The following is a 24,523-nucleotide window of genomic DNA, read 5'->3' as shown; positions in this document are numbered from 1 at the left end:
TACTTAACACTCTGCAGTTTCAAAGTTAAAGATCTTCAACTTTCAAAGTAAGATAAAATTGACATTTAGCCACAATACAGCCTACTCTAAAGGCTCCTCAAGAAGCACAACACAAGCTGGATTATTACAACTAAATTCTGTTCTTTCATTTGTCCAAGATGTTTTTTCCCAGATTTCTATCAAAACTGAAAATAAAATTGAGTAAGTTTATCTCAAAAAATGGAATAAATGCAGAATGTTGAGGCACAGATAAATAGTGATCTGATTGAATGGTAGAACAGGTTCAGCAGACTGAATACTCTCCTTGTTCCTAGCTTCATTAGCTCTTTGAATGTGTATTCCTAGAGTAATGAATTTGTAATGATTTTATTCAAGCTTTAATTCAAACTGTTATTCACCAGTAATAAGTTAAAAAAATTATTTTTCAGGTAATTGTTTTATCAGTTATCAGCAGTAATTGGGTCTTAATATTATAAAGTAGTACAAAAAGAATTTTTCTGATATTTGTTACTTGATTTGCCAAGTTCTCCGTAAAAGATGAGAAACTGTTTCCACAGAAGTTAAATAAAGAAAGCCTTTTGTTCAACCTAAACATTTGACATACTAAAATTGTGCTTAAAACTTGAACAACTTGATGACATGCCTTTTGCTGATTGCAGTAAACTTGCAAAGAAGCGCAAGGATGCAGTAGGAAATGCTCGGCAAGAGATGACTCATATGGTGAATGCCATGGATAGGAGTTACGCTGACCAAAGCACGCTTCATGCTGATGAGCCTCTTTCTATCACCTTCATGGATTCGCACAATTTCAGTCCAAGATGTAAGTATTACGTAGTTCAGTATAAAATTAGGGATCTCATCAAGGTGCATAAAGCAATAGATGACAGAGATATATTTTCTCTTTTTAAAAATCACCAAGATGAATATTAAGATCTGGTTAAGCAATGCACTTGACCAAAATTTATGAATCTTTGAGATATAATGTCATCTAATAAACGAGCAGGATTACAGATGGTATCCCATTAATCTATCCACTGAAATTTTTGAATGGGCAAAAACTGAGCACATACGCATCATGTGACGTGAATATTATGAGCACACTATTCATTATTACACTATTCCAATAATAGCACTAAGATTGTGGACCAGCCCTAATGCAGCTGCAGTTGGAACGGTTAATGGAATGGCGGCAAATTTTCATGTGGCCAGTAGAAACAAGTCCATGTGAGAACTCAACTGTGATGTTCAAGTAGCCCAGACTGCAAAAACAAAATTCAGTACCTGCTTGCCTTCAGTGGAGGTGCCCAGTAGCCTAGACCACCCTTGGACCTAATCGAAGAGTCATTGAGCAATACAGCAGGATACAGGCCCAATGAGTCCATGCCAACCACGGTGCCCACCCAGCTAGTCCCAATTTCTTGCGTTCAGCTCATATCCCTCTAAGCCCTGCCCATCTATGTACCTATCCAAGTGCTTCTTAAATGATACTATTGCACCTGCCTCAACCACTTCGTCTGGCAGCTCGTTCCATATGCTCACCACCCTCTCTGTGAAAAAGGTTGCCCCTTGGGTCCTTGTTAAGTCTTTCTCCCTCATACTCTAAATCTATGCCCCTTAGTTTTGAACTCTCCTACCTTGGGGAAAAGACTGTTACCATCCACCTTATATATGTCTTTCATGTTTTTATAAACCTCCATAAGGTCACCCCTCATTCTCCTACTCTCCAAGGAATAAAGATCTAGCCTGGCCAACCTCTCCCTATAACTTAGTCCCTCTAGTCCTGGCAACATCCTCGTAAATCTTTTCTGCACTCTTTCTAGTTTAACCACATCTTTCCTATAACAGGGTGACCAAAACTGTACACAGTACTCCGAGTGCAGCCTCACCAACAACTTATACAAATGCAACATAATGTCCCAACTCCTACTGTATACCCAATGCCCTGACTGATGAAGGCCAGCATTCTAAACACCTTCTTCACCAGCCTGTCTACCTGTGGTGCCGCTTTTAACAAACTGTGCACTTGTACTCCTAGGTCCCTCTGTTCCATTGCAGTCCCTGGTACCCTACCATTCATAGTATAAGTCATATTTCCAAAATGCATCACCTTACACTTATCTGTATTGAAATCCATTTGCCATTCCTTGGCCCACTTCCTTAATTGATCAAGATCCCCCTGTAATCTATGATAACCTTCTTCACTATCAACAACACCTCCTAATTTTGTGACGTCTGCAAACTTACTGATCCAGCCTTGTGCATTTGCATCCAAATCATTTATATAAGTAATGAATAACAAGGGTCCCAACACCGACCCCTGTGGCACACCACTAGTCACCGGCCTCCATTCCAAGAAACAACCTTCAACCACCCTCTGCTTCCTACCTTCAAGCCAATTTTGAATCCACCTAACGAGATCTCCGTAGATTCCTTGGACCTAACCTTCCAGACCAGCCCACCATGCGGGGCCTTGTTGAAGGCCTTGCTAAAGTCCAAATAGACAACATCCACTCTCCCTACCCTCATCTACCTTTTTGGTTGCCACTCCAAAAAAACTAAGAGGTTCATTAAGTACGACTTTCCACACACAAAGCCACGCCAACTCCTCCTAATCAGACTCTGTCTATCCAGATGCTGGTAGATCCTGTCCCTCAGAATTCCCTCCAGTAGTAACTTCCCCACTACTCATGTCAGGCTGACCAGCCTGTAGTTTCCTGGCTTGTCCTTGCTACCCTTTTTAAACAACGGAGCAACATTAGTCGCCTTCAGTCTTCGGGAACTTCACCAGTGGCTAACAATGAAGCAAGTATCTCTGCAAGGTCCTCTGCAATTTCTTCTCTAGCATCCCACAAAGTCCAAGGATGCACTCAGTCAGGCCCTGGGGATTTATCCACCTTAATATACTGTAAGGCTGCAAATACCTCCTCCCTGGTAATGTGAACGTCCTTCAAAACATCTCCACTTGTTTCCCTTATCTCTTGAGCAACCATGATTTTCTCCTCAGTAAATACCCCACCCATCTCCTGTGGCTCAAGACATAGGTGGCCCTGCTGATCTCTAAGGGGACCTGGCCACCCTTTTAATATAGCTATAGAATTTCTTGGGATTTTCCTTAACCTTGCCTGCCAGATCTATCTCATACCCTCTCTTTGCTCTCCTCATTTCCCTCTTAAGAGTATTCTTAATCATTTTATAGTCATCAAGGGATTCACTCGTCTCTGACCTCCTAAACCCAATGTATGCTTCCTCCTTTTTCTTGACCAAAGCCTTAATATCCCTCGTTAGCCAAGGTTGCCTAAACTTGTTAGGTTTACCCTTCACCCTAACAGGAATGTGATGCTCCTGGACTCCTGCTATCACACTCTTAAAAGCCTCCCACTTGCCATTCGTTCCTTTCCCTTCAAACAGGCTCGCCCCATCAACCTCTGCTAGATTCTGCCTAATTCCACCAAAATTAGCCCTGCTCCAGTTTAGGACTCTAACCTGCGAACCTGTCCTATCCTTTTCCATCACCATCTTAAAACTAATAGATTTATGGTCACTAGAGCCAAAGTGCTCCCTGACTGCCACTTCAGTTACCTGTCCTACCTCATTCCCTAAGAGAAGGTCCAGTATTGCACTTTCCCAAGGAGGGCCCTCCATATGTTGACTCAGGAAACTTTCCTGGACACATTTCACAAATTCCACCCCATCCAGGCCCTTAACACTCTGGGTAGTCCAGTCAATACTGGGAAAATTAAAATCTCCCACTAATACTACCCTATTATTCTTGCAACTATGAGCAATTTCTCTACCCACCTGCTCCTCAAGTTCCCGCTGACTATGTGGGGGTCTATAGTACAGCTCCACTAGAGTGACCCACCCCTTCTTGTTCTACCCATCTGGCCTCACTGGATGATCCCCCAAGAATGTCATCTCCAAGCACTGCTGTTAGGTCCTCCCTTATCAAAAGGGCAACACTCTCCCTCCTTGCTTACCTGTACCTGTGTCAAGCCTGTAGCATCTGTATCCTGGAATATTGAGCTGCCAGTTCTGCCCTTCTCTCAGCCATGTTCCTGTTAAACCTCATGCATTGAAATAAATGCAGTTTAACTGAGTATTTCTTTCCCTGCCTATATGTGCCCCTGACTATCCTGATTATTAAACTTGCTTTCGCTGGCGACTACATTATCCCATGACTTGCTCCTGCTCAGAGTCCCACCTCCCTGCCCATCCACTCTAGTCTTCAGGGGTCCCAGCGCTCTGCCTGGCCCTTCCCCAGCGGGACCACCTTTCACATCATCTCACTGAGGGTATCAGCCTCCAATACTTCTGAGTGAGCCAACTAAGCAAGAACACCTGCAAGTCCCTACTGCTTGCTCTGCCTGTTGACTTCAGCCAGCTCTCAGTTACCTGATCCACTGTTTATGTTAAAAAGGTAAATAAACACTTATTTTGATGTAGGTGGACCTTGACTAGAAACATATCGATTAAAAAGATGTTTTAAAGTATGTGTCCTGTTGTTTGAATTTAAGAAATAATTTGCATTCATAGCCTTGTGTATCAGAAAGGACTAAACAACCAATGAATGTTTTTTGAAGTACGATCACTATTTGAAGACAAATCAACATCCAATTTACGCACAGCATGCCCGTATAATCAATGAACTCAGTTTCTATTTCTTTACTGGTATTGGCTAAGAATGAGTTTGCAAATGCTAAAACACAAAACACTGAGAGTTTCTTCAAAAAACCAATACCCCTGGCATTTTGTTTTGAACAGGCAGAATGAGCCCAAGTGGAATGACTCATCTGAACATCAGAACAGTAAAAACTGCTTAAATGCTACCAAAATATTTTTGTTATTTGATGCAAGTGCCAAAAAATGTGACTTATTCATGAAAGCTGAATTTTTTTTGAAGTCATTCTCTGTTCAAGTGGGTTAATATTGCTTATAACTACACTTAAAAATAAACCCTATGTTGCAAACATCCACTTTGACTAAAACAAGAAATGACATCTTCTGTGACTGACAGCAACGTGATATTTGTGTTGTTGATGTTTGCTGATAGTGCTCTTCAATGAGGAGAGGCAGGAAGCTGTGCAAGGAGTTGTAGTGTTTTGACCCATTGAGAATGAAGGAATGGCAAGACACATTCAAGTGATAATTGTCAGTGGCTTTTGGTGCACTGGTGGAGGAAGCAATGAATATTTAGTATTGATGGGTTGCCAATTAAGCAGACTGCCTTGTCTCATACGGTGTGGAGCTTCTTCAGTATTGTTGATCTACTGGTGAATTAAGGTGTAATATCAATGATGTGACTTCCCATACATACTGCTATTCTTGATCACATACTTCTATGTGCATGCTGTTATCTACGTATGGATGATTCCAAGCACCTTCTGATGATGTCAGTCATCATCCAGTGCATGTTTGGCATCTGGTGCATGTTTGAAGTCACTGCTGAAACTTTTGACCTTGGCTAAGAAATACTGTGTAGGCCATAGAGTGAAAACTAGCCCTAAATGATGGAAGTTGTTCAAGGTCCTTTTAAAAAAAAGTACTTACCTGCTTCACGGAGACAAAATGGTTTCAGCCCTGATACTATAAATCAGATTTCTAGTTGAATTACAGATGTGTACTTTTAACTTCTGTGGGTGCAGGGAGCATGAGTGGTGGGCCTTCAACTGCTCCGATCTAGGAGATAAATTTCTGTTGCTGCAATGTCCAGTTTTGGAGGAGCAAGGTGCCCTACACTCCTTTATCCATCCTGAAACACCTTGTGTTGACTCACTGCAATGTCTCTATACTTTCAGCAACATTTCTAGTTAAGGGTTCCAGCTTTAATGGATCATTATGGAGATTACAGTTTACTAATGATCTCTAAAATTATGTTAAAAGCCCATGGGTCATGCTGCTTAAGCCCAGATGCCTTGTACACCATGTGACCCCAAGTCCTCTATTCATTGCCATTCTAATATGTATTTTTATGCAAAGTAAGATTCCTAGTGCATAAACTTTTTTTTCTTCCCCACTTTCCTTGATCACAAACTTCTCCACTCACCCCCACCTCGATGCTTCTGCTCTGTTATTTATTAATATGCAAGTTATGATAGGGTGAAACTTTTGTTTTTAAATATGGCAAAAAACAAAGCCATCATTTCTGGTCCTGCCATGATCTCATCCTGTTAGGTCAAGGGTTGAATTTCAAACTCCATTTGTATCAACAAACTTCTTGCTTCTATCACTACATCAAGATTCATACCCACCCTGCCTCAGCCCGACTTGTGTAAAACCTGTATCCATGTTTTTCTCACTTATGGACATTGACAAAACTGCTTCAATCTTCCTGTCTTCAACTTCCTGCAAATCCAAATCATTGCAAACCCCAGGTATCCATCATTGTACTGCATTGCAAGCTGATTAAAGTATTTGAGCTGCTGGTGTGTTTCAGTTGTTTGAATCTTGGTAGGAAAGGGAAAGAAATTGAATAACATGATAGATTAAATTTGATGCTAAAAATCACAATTCTAAAATTGCATTTATAATTTTATTTAGAAATATTTAAAATGGAAATGTTCCTTCCATAATTGGAGTATTATTTTTATTAGTTTTTTTTGCTTTCATTTCAATATGTGAAACAACTGACAAAACAGGAAAAGTGCTATATCTTCTGTGATCATAGAAATGAATGAAACAAAGACTTAGTTATTTATCTTCACTAAATAATTAAGAAGAATAGAATATATATGAAGAAAGTGTCATTTTACATTTTTGTTATTAATGAAAAAGCAACTTTTAATGATAGTTCTATGTGCTGCTGTTTTCTTCAATTAAATATCATGTCAATGCATTACAGTCTTCCCTATTATCTTGAAATGGATCTAAGAACTGAATATCTCCATTTTAATATTTAGTTCTTTGATCACATCACACAAATGTATTTGTTTGCCTCAGCCAAGAAATTTCATTTTTGAAGATGTTTTCTGTCCTGCGGTCAGAAGTATAGATTGGGTTAGTCTCCAGGATAAGTATTGAGTTAACAGGGCTATCATTGTCTATTCTGACATACTCACCTTTTGTAGGCATTCAGTAAATGTGCTAAGATATTTTTGCATTTATAGGTAATGATAATGTGGTTAATGATTTCAAAACAATGTGGAGATGTCATGGTTTCAAATTATTCCACAGGTTTATTGTGATGCGATGTGATCTCTTAATGCGTACATGATTTAAGAAATGAATTACTTCACAGAGAGAAATTTTACAAAGTAAAATGTAACTGCTGATTTAGTGACTTTTTTTAAAAAGAAACAGAGGAACATTAATTTAAATCTAAATTTGTTTTACTTGTCAATTCTAACAAACAATTTAAAAGAATCAAACCTGACACCATAAGTTGATTATGATATTGCAGCTGTAGTAATTTCTTGGCTAATTCATCCGGTAATGAATACCTGTCTAGTTTCTAAATCATCCAGAAAATTGGCCATCTGTCTTAGTCTCTGTAGAAGTCTGCATTTTCTTTATTGTACTTAATTTTTTATTACGTTAATTGGAATATGGGCAAAGAATGAATCTGTATATGGTCTACAGATGAAATTGGTTTAAGTCTTGTTTCCATTGCTGTCATTTTGAATGAATAAAATGCCTGTGATTTTTCTCCTTTCTGAGTTTTCACAAATTGAAGTAATATACTGTTTTTACTTTAAAAATAATTTATGTAGATGTGTTCTTCATGAGATATGTTTTCCTGCAGTGCCTAATGATCCACTTGTACCGACTGCCGTGTTAGGTGAGGACCAAGCCCTACATCCTCAACTGTTGCATGTCTTTGTATGTTTTGCATGCTTAATAGCTATGTAAACAAACTGTTCATGGGTGTGTGGTTAATGGAGTGAAGGAGAAGATGTCTTTTTTCAGTAGTAAATCAAGTTTCGATAGTCAAGAGTGTGAGAGGAGAAAAAGTATATTTGTAGATGTCAATCGCTCATTGCTTTATTTGTATTAATGAATCTTGTTCCAGAGAAATTAAGCTGGGAGGTTGCATTTTGGAATAATATAGATGCCTAATATAGTCCTTAACATCCAAAAACAATTTCTGTTATCCCATTCAGGATTGAGGATAGGATAAACACAAAAAGAGCAGTTTCTGATAGGAATTAAAACAGATATAGGTTTTTTTTAAAAAAACAAGGCTTTCATTTTATCATTAACGTTTTTACATTTTTCCTCTGCTGCTTATACCACATTAACAGATGATTCAAGTGTAGTTTTTGCTGATTCCATTAACTGACCTTTACAGTATTTACATTTGTGTGCACTTTTCTGAGTAAACACAATTTTCAATAACGTGTGAAACCTGTACCAAACACGAAACATGCTTTGAGTCCTGGAATTGGCATTGCAGGTATATTTGTATTTGAGCTTCAGTATAGAGGGGTGAGTCTTGAGGTGAGGAAAACTTGCATTGTTTTTTTAAAAAGGCAAAAATTCAATGGATTGCATTTCTGTTCTGCCTTCACCTCCCCGCCCCCCCATCCACTTCTCTCTTTCCTGTGTGAATAGCAACTTAAATTTGTACAAGGGAACCCATGATTTTGAGGTTTAAGGAGTTATTTAGAATTCCCTTGGTAATTAAGTCTTTGTTTATACAGTCTATGGCTGTGCATTATATTTTGGTCTGTGTACAAAGGAGTGAAAGTTGCCTTTGAAAGGCAAAGTGCCTGTTCTCTCATCCAGCAATGAAAATAAAATCTCTTCGGCTTAAAGGTTATATACTGAGCTCTGTCTGCATGTGACATTCTGTCAACAGCAACCAGGAGACATTGAACTCTTTTTTTTAGATGGTGTTTCCTGGGGAAATATGGTTCCTGATTGTAGTTGCAATCTCTTTCCCCAGTTATCATCAGACCTTATAAGTTGGAGAATGAATCTAGAAGGGGAATGTAAATGTGATCATGCTTGCTTAAACATATTTAGTACTCGTTTTCTGTGAACTAATGTTGTCCCAGATGCAGAGTTCAAGTCAGTGAATAAAGCCTTCAGAATCTCATCTGAATTCTCCATGCTCAGATGATATATTTCTGTTAAATGGGGCTAACCAGTTACTGATTTCATGGAGACTTTCCAAAATAAACTGAACCTGTTTGAATTTCACCCTTGGGTAATTTTGCTGCTTGTGAAGAGTCCAGCAAAATTTTGACCATCACTGAAACCTCAGTCACTCTGACACTTCTTAAATAGATGCTGTGAAATCAACAGAGCTGCCAAGCAGGGACACATTCGCTGGTGCTGCAGCTGATGTCTTGTAGCCCTACATGAAGAATGTACAAAAATATTCCAAGATTTTCTTGGTGAAAGGCAGGTTGTACCTGGCCCACCGGCCCAGATGCATTTGTATAAGCCCCATTACATAACGAAGCATCCCACAATACTTGAAGGAGCATTATCAAACACCAGGCCATGTGAGAAGAAATTTGGAGAAACTTCCCAATGTTAAATTTTGGGATAAGATTTAAAGAGAATCCGAAAGAGTAATGAAGCAAAGAGGTGTGGGAAAGGAATTATGGAGCTTATGATCTTGTCAGCTGAAGTAATAAGTCCAGTGGTGCAGCAATTAAAAGTGGAGATGTACAAGACACCAGAATTGGTAGAATGCAAATGTGTTGAAGGGTTGTGGAATACCAGTGTATATGGGGATGAAGGTTAGGCAGGGGAAGCAGTATAGCTGTGGAGCTACCAAAGAACAATGAGAAATTTAAAATCTGGGCATCACTCAAACAGGTGCTGACATTGGTCAGCGAGCAAGGGGGTGATTGGTGAACAGGTTTGGATGCAAAGTAAGCTGTGAGCTGCAATAATTTGCATGACCTCAAGTTTATACTAGGTGGAACAAAGCATGTTGAAGAGGAGGGCATTGCAATAGTCATATTTTTGGGTACCAAAGCCATAGATAATGTATTCAGTAACTTATGAGCCTGAGACAGAGGGAGTTGGGGATGCTCCAAAGATGGGGTAGTCTTGGTGGTGTATCAGAGATGTGGTCGCAACTATACCACTGGACAAGATACAATGCCAAGAATGTGAAAAGTCTAGTTCAGCCTTGGTCAGATGGTGGTAATAAAGGGAAGAGGAATAGAGGCCAAAAATGATGGGTTCAGATAAATTCCTGCCACTTTGTAGCTCATCCTCTGTGTATTGGAGAAAAGCTAAACTTCTCTGTCTCTAGATATTCTTTCTTTTTGCTCTGAGAATTTTTCATTAGATTTGAGCAACTGATTATTTCTGAAACATTATTGGCCAAGTTGGATTCAGTAATGATCTTCTATCCCCCTCAGCATTGAACAGTGGCCTATGAATTAGACTACTGGCACAGATTTACTGGTATCAGTAATATGGTCCTCTTTATGACACAGGACCTTTTGAAATAAAGTTTGTAGCATCCAGTGATGATGACATTTATAGCATCTATATAGAGCCACATCTTTGAAGAATTATGCTGATAAATATGGTACATTGATTGAAAGATCATACTTGAAATCCACTATTTTATAATCATTTTTATCTTATTACAAAAATTGTTAGCATCTCTGGATAGCTGAGCATGTAGCGGTTGCTACCGCGGAATAAAACAAGACTCTACTCGGAGGATTGCCAAAGAGAACTGGTTTATTTTCCCGCCTTGCGCGGGCCCTTTAAGGGAGAATGTTCCCGCCCAAAACAACCGGCAATGACGTAAGTCCTACGTCATCAGGACTTTCCCGCGCGCGGGTTCTCCCCGTCGCTCGGAAAGACGAGGCCCACCGCCATCTTGGGCCTCGTCACTCCGACGCCGCGCCACCCGACTGCCGAGCCGGTTCGCCCGACTAGACGGTGAGTCGCCACAAGCATATGATTCAACAGTCAATTGTTATCTGAGATTTGAATCTGATGCTAAGTTAACAGGTATCATGCTCATGTAAATCTCATATCTAAGTTTTTTAAAGTAATATATTTTTAGATTCGGTCTGCTTTTTTCTGATGAATAATTATAACAGAGTTTCCATTTGTCAAAATGTTATGCCTTTATCAATTTTCCATCTTGTTTTTTGTTTCAAAGAAGTGTCATGTTTTTTAATTTGCATATGACTACTGTTGTCTGTACAGTTAGAATCAAAAGAACCTATTCCCTGTGGGGACAAAATATTGTGCTAATTTGTCGTCAAAAAGACCCCACGGGGTGCAACACAGCACATTTTATGAAAGAAATAGTCCACAAACAGTGTGTTTATCACAAAACTGTGAAGTCATTATCTGAAGCATCTCTTGTACTTTTTCCAAACATTACTGAATTGACTATGCTAGTTGCTGAATTACTGTTTTATGTCTTCCCAAGAACAACCAAAATGTGCCTTGACTCGAATATTGTGAATCTGTTTGGATTTCTGGTTGCAATTACCAATCTTGACCTGAATTTCTCTCAGATTCAGTGGATCCATTTTCAGAAGTTTGCCCACAGAATCTGAAGCAGCCAGAATGTCTACAACATCAGTGTATATACTTGCCACCTCCGGGAAGAAAATTTTCTAGGTGTACTTCATATGTCCACTCTGATCTTGGCCTGGATTCTTCTGAGCACCATTTAAACTGGCACCAGCCTGATAATACACCAAGGAAAAGAACTGGAAGGCCTAATCCAACCACTTTATTCTTTTCCCCAATTCCCAATTTTGGAGATTCTTGGAAAGTTAGAAAAGGGAAGGGCCCTTCAGCACCAGTTCCTAATTCTTTCAGTGCTCTCAGTTAAGGAGAATCACCGAAATTAAATTGGCATTATATTTGTGAAGTTTCTTTTCCTTCCTAAAAATATGATGACATAGTAATTGGGTCTTTGTATACAATTTACATGCCATGTGTGAGCCATGCAGATAATGATTTAATGCCATGTCAAAACAAAATTAGCTATTCTTAGTCTGGGCTTCAGTAAAGATGTATAATTTCCCATTGCGATCCTATCATAGAGATGTAAAAATGATCCAGGGTTTATACCTGTTGCCAATTGCAATTCCACTGGGAGTATATGAACATCCTTGGTGAGTGCAGGATTGGGAAGAGGATCAATTTCCTTCCCTTGGCCTGAGTAACTTGTTGACATTCTCTGGACATGGTTCATAATTGGCCATTTTAGGTAAGTTATTACATCCTCCAACTGACTGTCAGACAAAACACAAGCAAGGGGCCAACTTCTTGAGATATGGGAGGAAAGGAAATTCAGCCATAAGTAAAAATGGGATGTTTGAACAATTAATTGTTTTTGTAAAAAGTTTGCTAATTCATCAGATGACTTATCTGAAAATTAACATAATTTATTTTGCAATTGGAATCCATAAATCTGTTAGCCCATTCATGATTGTTCTTAATTAACTCTGGTCTTTTTGATTTAAAAATTAAAGTAGGTGAAAAGTAAGCCTAGAAATTTGCATAGATGTTGTTCAGTTACTGTTAGTTCGGAAATAGCTAAATTAATTGTTCCCTTTAATCCAGAGTTCAAATCTTTTTCGTTTTTCCTTATGAGCCAAAACCTTAAATCAGGTATACATTGATGTTTTTTGGTGTACTCCTTTGAAAACTTTTCAAGAACCCCCATCTGAGAAAACTTGTTAATAGAAATGCTGCATTAGAACTTTGTTTATTTGAGTCATTGAGAGAGAGAGCACAGAAACAGGCCCATCAACACACCAAGTCTGCGCCGGCCATCAACCACCTGTTTACACTAATCCTCCATTACCCTTTTTTAAAAATTCTCCCCACATTCTCATCAACTCTCCCCAGATTCTGCCACTTGCCACACACATTAGGGGCAATTTGCAGTGGCCAATTAACCTACCAACTTGCACGTCTTTGGGATGTAGGAGGAAACCAGAGCACCAGGAGGAAATCCACATGGTCACATTTAGAATATGCAAACTCCACACAGACAGCATCCAGGGTCAAGATTAAACTCAGGTCACTGGAGGCAAGAGGCAATGTCTCAACTAGTAAATTTGCATTATTAAAATTTGTGGTTATAAAGTCTGACCATTGTTTTGTTTGATTAAGATTTTTTTTGTTATTAACCATGACCCTTTCAGACATCCTATGAAATACTTATAAACTCAAATGAATTAAAGCAAAGGAGCCCTAAGTATTTCAGTATTAACATTTTGCAACATGGTGTATTTTGTGTATGGTGTAGTTGGTGAAGAGTGTTGCAGAGAATTGAAACCAAAAGGAAAATATTGGAAATGCCAAACACATCAGGCAGAGTCTGTGGAGAGAGAAAAACTAAGTTAATGTCACAGATGGATAACCTGCAGTTCTGATACAAACAGAGAAAGCAGGTTACCCAAAATTGTTGAATTGGATATCGAGTCTCAAAGGCTGCACTGCGCCTAGATGGAAGATAAGATGCTGTTCTTCAAGCTTATGTCGGGACTTGTCAGAGCAGTACAGGAGGCCACAGGCAGGTCAGAATGGAAGTAGGATGAAGAATTAAAGTGACAGGCAACTAGAAGCACGGTGTCACCTCTCTGAACTGAACAGAGGTGTTCTGCAAAACAATCACTCTATTTGCATTTGGTTTCTTCAATGCAGGTTGGAAGAAATGTTCAGGGATTGGGTCGATGAACTGTGGGAAGGAATGAGATAAAAGAGCAGGTGTTGCATCTCGTTAAGATTACGTGGGGATGTGCTGTGAGAAAGGGAGCACCTGGTGGAAATGGAAGAGTGGACTAGGGAGTTGTAATGGGGACAGTCCCTTTGGAATGCTGAGAAGTGATGGATGTGTCAGGTGGTGGAATATCAATGAAGGTGATAGAAATTGTGAAGAATGATCCATCAAATATGAAGACTGATGGGGTGGAAGATGACGACTAGCAAATAGAGCAGACGTGCGGGGGAAAAGGTAAGATATAGTTGACAGCTCTGTCAACAATAGTAGAGAAGCCACAGTCGAGGAAGAAGGAAGACATTTCAGAAATACCTCTGTGGAAAGTCTCATCATTGAAGCAGATATGACAGAGATGGAGACAATAGGAAAATGGAAGGGGGCCCTTACAGGTGTTAGAGTGAGAGGAAGCATAATCGAGATAATGGTGGGAGTCTGTCCCCTTATCCCCCTGTCTCTTGCCAATCTGACCCCTGAGATGAAAACACAGAGATCCAGGGAAGTGAATCATCAGAAGTGAGAGCAAGGTGGAAATTGGCAGCAAAAATAATAATACTTTTAAGTTCTGTATGAGTGCAGGAAGCAGTACCAATTCAATCATCAAAGTATGGAAAAAGAGTTGACGGAGGGGTTCTGAGTAAAAGTGAAGCAAGGACCGTTCTATGTATCCTACAAAAAAGACAGGCATAGCTTAAGCCCTTGCAAGTTACCGTAACTACACTTTTGATCTGGAGAAACTGAGTGGAGATGAAACAGTTGCTCAGTGTGAGAACACATTCAGCTAGCTGTATGAGTATTGGTGAAGGGCAGTTGGTTGGGCCTCTATTCAAGTTTAATATGGAGGGTTCTCGAATCATCGTATTGTGGCAATGGAGATGTAGAGGGTCTAATGAGACTGTTGTTTTGGTGGGCAGCACTGTTCACTTTCGATTATCTACTGTGCTGATAAGATTTACTCAAAGAAACCAGAAATGTGAGGAATGTGCTTCATGGAAAGAAAAATCTCAGGCAATGTTCTATTGTCTAATTATTAACATTGGTGATCTTGGCTTGTGAAGTTCACTCAGAATAAATAGTTGGACAAAAGTATGCCAGACATTTGTTACTGATTATTTGGGCCTGTAATATATTTGACAAATCTGTGTAATAATTAATAATCAGATGAACTGTGTGGCTCTGCAAATTGGTTAATTTGCCATGTACATTACCATTAAAGTTGAAGAAGGTATCTAAGTACATAATGTTATAACTTCTGCAAGATTAGAAGGAAGAAAAAGAGTGGATCTTTTCCTCTGCTTTTACTGCAGCATAAATCTGATTAAAATTCGCCAGGATTCTCCCTATTCCCTGATAAAGGAGCACTGATTCTATAATGAACTTTCAAAAACGTATTGGTTGGGTAGCAACGGTGTTAAGCTTTTTTTAAATGTCAAATGAAATTGTGTGATTGGTATAATATATTACGACTGAAGTTAATCCAGAATCTTTTAAGTGGTGTTACAATTACATTTTGTCTTTCTCTTTTAGTCGAGTTTGATAGCAAAATCCTTTATCACATTTTTAATCATATGACCTTTATTGAGTAATTGCTTAGAGAACAATTATTCCTGTAAAGAGAAATTACAGATTCAATATTTTAAGACTCCTTTTTGCAGTGGTAATTCCATAATATTTGCATGGTTGTATATTGCTGCATGTGTTGTGAGTGAATGTCTTTTCCTGAGTGGCAAAATTGATAATTGTTTTTGTTTATCTTCATTAGCCTTTACTAAACGGTATCATGTTGAAGTGCCTTTATTGCACTTGTTCATTGGTCATACACAGTGCAAAGCCAGCAACTAGATGTGTAGTCTGGCAATTGATATCAAAGGGAATGTCACAGATTTAAATGACAAATCCTTTTTTTCTTTTTCAATCTTTTTATTAGTTTTCAAATTAATATAGATTGATATATAGCATCAATATTTATGCATGTAATACGAAGAGATTAGGATAACAATCATAGCATAGATAATCATAAAGAACAATAAAATATAAAAAAAAATCTGTAGATCCAACGATCTCTTAGTAAATGAATATAATATAAAAGAAAGGAAAAAAAAGATTTATTATATAAATTTTAAAAAACCCAAATCAATTTTTAAAATTATAAACAATATAAACTAAACAAAAAAAAAACTTTTTAAAAAAAACAAACAACAAAAAAAAAGAAACAAAAAACTGGGCTAAAATTTCTCAGTAGAAACAGAGCAATATTATGTCGTCAAGTCCGTTCCTCCAAGTTGGAAAGTTATTGAAAGGGGGGTCTACATCATGCGAAAATATTGAATAAATGGACTCCAAATATCTTCAAATTTAAGCAAAGGATCAACAGTACCACTCCTAATTTTTTCCAAGTTTAAACATGATATAGTTTGAGAAAACCATTGAAAAGTAGTAGGGGGTATTGGATCCTTCCATTTAAGCAAAATGGATCGTTTGGCCATTAATGTAACAAAAGCAATCATACGGTTAGCGGAAGGAGATAAATGGCCAGACTCTATCCTTGGTAATCCAAGAATTGCAGTGATAGGGTGAGGTTGTAAGTCAATCTTCAATACGTTTGAAATAATGTTAAAAATGTCTTTCCAATATTTTTCCAGAAGAGGACAGGACCAAAACATATGTGTCAAAGAAGCCACATTCGATTTACATCTATCACATATAGGATTTATATGGTTATAGAAACGAGCTAACTTATCTTTGGACATATGGGTCCTGTGGACTACCTTAAACTGTATCAACGAGTGTCTGGCACACATTGAAGATGTATTGACTAAATGAAGAGCTTTCTTCCAAGTCTCTATAGGTATAGATGTCTGGAGTTCACTTTCCCATTCATTCTTAATTTTGTCTAATGATTCTAGACGTATTTTCATAATTAAATCATAAATTATCGCTATCAAGCCCTTCTGATAAGGATTAAGACCTAAAATTTTTTCCGTAGTTTCAATTTTGTAAGGTGTCGGAAAAGAGGGTATAGTAGTTTTTTAAAAATTTCTAATCTGCACATATCGAAAAAAGTGTGATCTAGGCAAATTATATTTATTAGACAATTGTTCAAAAGATGAAAAACAGTTATCAATGAATAGATCCCGAAAACATACTATTCCCTTCCTTTTCCATATGGAAAAACCTGAGTCAGCTCTGGATGGATGAAAGAAAAAATTAGATTGAATGGGACTTGACAAATTAAATTTATCCAATCCAAAAAATTTACGAAATTGAAACCATATTCGTATTGTATGTTTAACAATTGGGTTAGTCGTATGTTTACCTAACTTGGTAAGTGCAAGAGGGAGTGAAGCACCTAAAATAGAAACTAATGAAAAGTCAAGAACTGATTGGTGCTCAAGGCGTACCCATTTGGGGCATTGAATTACATCAGAATCTTGTATCCAAAAAATTAAATATCTAATATTAATTGCCCAATAGTATAACCTAAAGTTAGGCAAGGCCAAACCACCATCCTTTTTTAATTTTTGTAAATATTTCTTACTTAACCTTGCGTTTTTATTCTGCCAAATATATGAAAGAATTTTAGAATCAATAGTGTCAAAAAAAGATTTTGGGACAAAAGTTGGAATCGCTTGAAATAAATATAAAAATTTTGTTAAAATATTCATCTTAATCGCATTAATTCGGCCTACCAATGATAAAGACAGTGGAGACCACTTAGTAAATAATTGTTTAACATGGTCAATTAAAGGCAATAGATTAGCTTTAAGTAAGTCCTCGTGTTTCTTGGTAATTTTAACACCCAAATATATAAAATAGTTACCAATCTAAAAGGTAATTGGCTATAAATTGGGGTTTGTATATTCAATGGAAAAAGTTCGCTCTTATTAAGATTTAATCTATAGCCAGAAAAAACACTAAACTGATCTAGTAGTGATAGTACTGCGGGGATAGATTCGTCCGGATTAGAAATATAAAGTAACAGGTCATCGGCGTAGAGAGATATCTTATGAATCATCTGTCCGCAAGTAATGCCACATACATTTGAAGGGTCCCGAAGTGCAATAGCCAAGGGTTCTAAAGCAATATCAAATAATAAAGGGCTTAACGGGCAACCTTGTCTAGTACCTCGAAAAAGCCTAAACAAAGGAGACAAATCCTGTCAGATGATAGAAAGCTATGTGCTCCTTATTGTTGCAGTGTAATGTCATCTGAAGTCTTTTATTATGTTGTAAATAAAAACCAAGAAAATTGCAGATGATGAAGATCTGAAATAAAATCACAAAATGCTGGAAATACTCAACCTGCCAGGCAGATATTGGGAGGGAGAATCAGCGGTATCCTTGAAAGCTCATCAACCTGAAACATTGACTCTGTTTCTTTCTCTGCAGATGCTGCTGAGCATTTCCAAAATTTTCTGATTTTGATTATGTTGTCATGTAACCATGCACCCTGGTCATAGAGAAACATTATTCTTTGTTATTGCATGTCATTTTTTTTATTATGAAACGGACCAAGGCAGTTTAAGCCAGCTAAATTATTTTTCAATTTAGTTCATTTTAACAAAAAAAAGTTTCAAATAAAGCAGAGAGTGAAAATATATGTGATAATTTTATATTTTGATTTGTTGCAAAGCATTCATCTAAAATAAGAATGCTGATTGTTGCATCATCTTGTTTATTTTTTGAGCTATATGTCAATCTTAATTTGTGTTTGTTTTTTTATGCTGCTCTATTCTACCAAGTGCCCATTGCTGGTGAGTATTTGAAAACAATGGTTTTAAGCACTACAGGAAATACTGAAGCCATGTGATGTAGCTGTGTGCATGTTTGTCAATGAGTGTTATCTTTATGTCATATTTGAAGACTGTGAGCCTCTGACTATTTGGACAAATGTTGTTATCCAAGCCTAAATGATGACTACCAGCTGCTTTAACAGCTCCCCTCTTTCTGAGGAATGGAGTGCTGCATTGTTGCAGTGTGCTTTGTATTCTTGAGTGTCCAAATATGGCAACTGAGGAGAGCTAGTTTGCATTATCATCTCTACACATTTTAGGAAAGGAAGTATGTGTATTCTGTTGGTAGAACATTAGGCTGTTTGTACAATCTTAAGACTGGGTAGATCTCATGATAAATGTGTGGAAATAACATAAATATCTTTTCAAGTGGTCTACTACATATCCTTGTAGGCATGCCAGGTGTAAGATTATGCTGAAGGGTGACTCTAAAATTGCACACCATTTATCTCCGGTATACGATCTTTTGTCAGAAACATATGGAGAAAATGAACTCTGAATAAATTATTCTTTCCTTTCCCTAGATGAAAACCACACTGTGTCAGCGGAGTCGAGCAGGTTATTAGATGTTCCTCGTTATCATGGTGAGCCGACAGAGTCTCCATACCAGACCGGCCAGCTCCACCCTGCCATTCGGGTTGCAGACTTATTGCAGCATATCAACTTGATGAAAACATCAGAGGGCTATGGCTTCAAGGAGGAATACGAGGTGAGAATACAAAGGGAGTGAATGTGTGATACTACTCAACTTAAGAGGGTCATCTTTCTTTAACAGAATAACTTTAGGAATTCCAACCTATAACCTCTGCTTCCTCATTTTTGTTTCCTGTGTATACAACATTCTCCATCTGTAGAGATAACTTTAACCTTGGGTGATAAAAGACAAATATTAAACCTGCCAGCTTGATATAATGAAACATGTAAATAATGAAGTTTGCAACTGTAATCCTTTTAAAATTGTCACGGTAAACCTGACGAGGGAAATATCCCAGGACTGGATACGACTCCTGCCCTGCTGCTGCTTTCCCCTGGCCTCTCCTGACATCATGCCAACTTTTGGGACTCTATCTCCTAGATGCGATTTTGGTCCACTTTCTGTTATTTCCCTGTTTAGTTCAGTCCCGGGGATCTCGTCCACTGTGGGAAGGACTTGCTCATTTTAGGGTCTCCTACATACATAGCCTGCACAGAGTACAGTAGAGTGGAGTGTTTGGAGATCCCAACCAAATCTGCTAATAACCTGCAGACCTTTGCCTGGGAACCTGAAGCTTCTAAAGTTTACAGAGTTATGGTTGTGTCCAATTGACCTACTGGTGGAGAGGGATACATTCTCTGACTACAGACCTATCTGGTGCTGGGAGCATGTGAAAGAAGGTCATGTATTTTCTGCATTCATTAATAGTTAATTAACTATTGGCTGTAAGGTTGCATCTGCTTTAACTACAATATTAGGTGGTTGACTGCTCTCTGGAGTGCAACATTGTTTGTCGGAGCTTCCACGGTCAGTCTGTAGGAAAGATTGCAATGAACGGTTATGTTTGTTGAAGCTACTGAGTATTGATGAGTTTAATATTTCACACTATAGTCAATTAGAGAGCCCAAATCTCACAGTTAATGTCACAGTTTATAACTCATTACAGTCATACCTTAAAACAGTTAGGATTCAGCTGCTGTTGAGTGAGAAGTTCCAAGAATTGGGAGGACATTTGAGAGCAAGTTGAAGAGGGGAACTGACAGTGTGCAGAGAGGGGTCATTGTTCATCCCAAACCCCAGCCAGCTCTCTCGCCAGAAGGCTCTTCCACCAACCCTCTCCTTCCTCAGGCTGCCCGTTTACCCCTCCAGTCTTTCCGCAAGGCCCTCTTCAGTGCTGGAGAATTTTCCTCGCCCAGATGGGCGCTGTGTAAAATGAACTCTAGAGCAAAAAAAATTACTTTCACTCTATGCTGCTTCACATTTCCTGCACTGACTGTGTTTCAGTTTGCAAGTAGTTGCTACTGAAAGTTTGGAATTTATGAAAACTTGTGTGCTTTCAAGATTCAGCTTTTTTGAGTCTTTTGGGTCTTTTATTTCAGGCATCTGTTTTAGATACTCCAATCATACAGGCTTCACTGAACATTTCCTTCACATAGGCTGCTGCACAAAGCAGTGAGTTACTTTAATAAGTGATTCTGATGACAAAGTTGGAGATTAAAGCATGAGCAATTTATGAAACTCACAGGCACTTAAACAATGAGTTGTAGTTACAAAACAATTGCAGTTTCACATGGGTAGAAGGACAAGCAGAATATGAATTAATACCGGCACTTGACAGAAAATCACTGCTGCTGTGGGAGTTCGTACTTAATTGGTCTGTCTTACCCAAATTACTTGTTTCTTACATGTGCTCTCAATTGATGTAATGATGTTGATTGTCAGCTTAACGTAACTTGCAATGAACACAGTAAAACTGTAATTGTTTCACCTAAAAGTGCAGAACATCTAATGAACAAACTGTCAGGGTTACAAAGATATACATTAGTTTGCAAATATGATATTCTTCTCCATCAGGAAGTTTAGATTTCATGCAGTCATTGGAAGTGAATTCAAATTCTTTGAGAATGGATTAATAATGCTTTTTCTCCCCCATAAAGTACATGGTGGCATCAATATAAACCAGACAGTGTGGTTTTCTCTGTTACAACATTCAAGATTTTTGTCATGTTAATATGTTTGAATGTCAGGATTATTCTGCTCAAACAAGTGACATGGTGTTCACTATTAACCCAGTACTTGTGGTTTCACTGACAATGTTTCCTGTAGAAATGTATTGTTTCTGAGCAGCTTCCTGTTTACATGTTACTCTAAAGTAGAAAAACTAGCAGAGGCTTCTCAAAACGCATAAAATGTAATATAAACTGAACAGTGACTATTATTTCATTTATGTCCAAAATGATCTGGTAAGATTTCACAGAACTTGGAAATGTTAGATCTTGCACATTTATTATATAATTGATTATTTCCTCATGCAGAATTACTTACTGTAGAGAATTTATGATGCATTGATTAACTTTATGCTAATCACTGGCATTTACTTATCTGTTGGTGACTCCTCGTTACCATGAGGACAAATGATAAGATGTACATTACAATAGTCCTTGTTGTTATTTGAGGTGGATAATCCAGCCAGATAGTTTGTTTTCATTGAAAAGGATCGTTTTATTACCCACAAGAGTCTTGCTTTGTAGGGTTTTTTCATCACACACAGCACCTGCATTTTGGGTGTCACATATCTGGCTTGCTTTGCAATTTAGGCACCTGGGTGATAACTGATAGAGGGCAATACTTATTCCATCCAGGAGTACTTGAAGTTTGTTGCATTGACCTCAATAGAAAGATCGTAAGGAATTTCTGCACTGAGTGGGTTAAAACATTTTTCTTAAGGGTATTACAAACATTTAATTTTAATGCTTGATATTTGCATATCTGGCAATCATTTGTAGCTGAATTCTTCTGTGAACTTGTTCGTTATGGTGGCACAGTGTTTACTGGAATAATAATTCAGAGGCTTGGACTAGCAATCAGGCATTCCTCGTTCAATTCCTGCCAAGCACCCAGGGATTTAAATTCAGTTAATTAAAACTAATCGGGAATAATAAAAATAATCTACTCTCAGTAATAGTGATCATTAAAACAATGGATTGTAAAATCCCACTTCTTTAACTAATATCATTAAGGGATGGAAGTCTGATACCATACCTGATTTAGGGCCTATATGTAACTCTTGTAACCGCACCTCCTTAATCTCTGAACTAGCCTAGCAAGCCATTCACTTGCCAAACTGCTGTATGCAGTCAAATGTGATAGATTGTGAAGGAGCTGGTCCTGATGCAGAGGGCTGGCCAATATCTCTGTTGTCTGTCAAAGCTATAAATCTCTCTGGCATTTAAAATCTATTAAAATTGAAGTAATTTTTTCTTTATTTTTTAAAAACAAGATGCCATATTTTTAAGTATTTGTGGTGCTATTAAAACCATGAATAATTAAAAACAAGTAAAATAATTTTAGAAGATTACATACTTACCCCTTTGCCTCCTAATTGACCAACAAGGAAACCCCATTTGAATCAATGTGGTCTACAATCCTATGTCAGGTCTGACCTACATAAAATGGGACTGGCAAACCCACAGCATAATGCTGGGGAATTCCAGCAAAACTAAGCTTTACCACAGGCCACCTCAAGAAGCCATCTGTCACTCAGTCAAAAACTACCAGTGAGATATACTCCAGTGAGTATGAAACTGGCTGGACTAATAAAGGTCCACATTGGCACGTAATTCAAATTACACCCGGCCCATTCAAACTTGAAAAGTACATCTTTCAGATATCCAAGGGTGTCCCAATTAGGAGGGCTACCCTGCAGACAGGTCAAACGACACAATGACATAATTGATCTCTCAGTATCATACTGTGGAGTGTGCAAGGCTCATCCATCACAAGTAGCAATACCACAGTATGTACTCAGAATGTAACTGCACATCACCAAGAGTGGTTTGGTAGCATCACTACCAGCAGAGTTGACTGACAGCTACCAAAAAAATTACAATAGAAGGTGAGTGAACCAAGGGAAGGAATAAATCTACTTGACTGATAGTGATAATTTAAGCCCAGTATTTTAATGCAGGAGTCCTCAGGGCAGTGTCCTTGGGCCCAACCATCCCTAGATGCTTCATCAATGATCAGAGGCTGGATATCCTGTGGTGAGTGCCACATCATCCGATACTCTGAAAGCCTTTCCACTGTTGCAAGTCAGGAGTGTGTTGGAATTCTCTCCACATGCTGGATGAATGCACCTCCAACAACATCTTAAGAAGCTCAACATTATCTCAGACAAAGCAGCCTGAACCCTGTACCATCTACATAACAATTACTTGCCTGAGTTTATTTTACAGCACTTCCCAGACCCACAACCTCTGCCACCAGGCAGACGATCAAGGAAAACAGATTCTTGTTCAAATTACTGATCATTATGACTTAGAAATATCTCCATCCTTAAAATTGCTGCTTCTAAATTTTGGAACTCTCCACCTATCAACACTGTGAGAGTATCTTGACCAGAACCACTGAAACATTTAAATAAAGTGACTCATCACCACCACTTCAAAGGGAGGGGGTGTGGTAGGGATGAACAGTGACTGCTGGCCACATCCCCTAAATAAATAAAATATGGATGCCACCAAACCTTTTAGATAAGATAAGACATCTTTATTAGTCATGTGTGCATCGAAACACACAATGAAATGCATCTTTTGTGTAGGGTGTTTTGGGGCAGCCCGCAAGTGTCGCCACGCTTCCGGCGCCAACATAGCCTGCCCACAACTTCCTAATCCATATGCCTTTTGGAAGGTGGGAGGAAACCGGAGCACCCAGAGGAAGCCCACGCAGTCACAGGGAGAACGTATAAACTCCTTACAGACAGCGGCGGGAATTGAACCCAGGTCGCTGGCGCTGTAATAGCTTTACGCTAACCGCTACACTACCGTGTCTGCCCAATGAAGCACTATTGAAGTCATGGTTGTAATGTAAGGAACACAGGCAATCAGGTCATAGGGATAACAATCTGATAATGACCAAATAATCTCTTTTAGTAATGAGCTCTGGTTAATGACATCTCATGGGAAGAACTTGCCTCCTTTGAACAGTGCTCTGAAATTTTCTACATCGAACTGGGAGAGCAGACAGAGATTAGGTTTATGTCTTAGCCAAAAATTGAACCTCTATCAATACAACACTGCATTGTGCTGAATGTCACACTATGTGGTCAAATTTCTGGAGCAGGACTTGAACCACAATCTACTGACTCAGAGAGAGGATATTGCTATTAAACTAATGCAAACAGTTCACGTCATCAGCAGTGACCTTCTCCGACTTGTCAGAAAGACAAAGGTGAAATAAACAGTTGGCTTTAATGGTCAACTTTTATTTTGAAACTTGGTAAACCTCTCTCACTCTGCCTCTGGTTCCAAAACTTATAAACTAGTAATTTTAAGACTCAGGAAAAAAAACCCACAAATTTTACCGAAATAAT

At 38.4% G+C, this 24,523-nt stretch overlaps 1 protein-coding gene across 2 annotated transcripts in view; it reads left to right on the top strand.

Annotated features, from left to right (window-relative positions):
* The window catches only part of ptprk (protein tyrosine phosphatase receptor type K), a 467,398-nt gene that overhangs the window by 404,451 nt on the left and 38,424 nt on the right, over nt 1-24,523 (top strand). For both annotated transcript variants that reach the window (XM_052025063.1, XM_052025062.1), the window contains 2 exons: nt 660-820; nt 18,983-19,167. In XM_052025063.1, the coding sequence (XP_051881023.1) occupies nt 660-820; nt 18,983-19,167 (346 nt within the window). The remainder of the gene's footprint in view (nt 1-659; nt 821-18,982; nt 19,168-24,523) is intronic.

The sequence above is a fragment of the Pristis pectinata genome, chromosome 10 (assembly GCF_009764475.1).
Source record: "Pristis pectinata isolate sPriPec2 chromosome 10, sPriPec2.1.pri, whole genome shotgun sequence".
Taxonomy (NCBI): Eukaryota; Metazoa; Chordata; class Chondrichthyes; order Rhinopristiformes; family Pristidae; genus Pristis; species Pristis pectinata.
The sequence above is the reverse complement of the archived record's forward strand: the minus strand, read 5'-3'. Positions and strand labels throughout refer to the sequence as shown.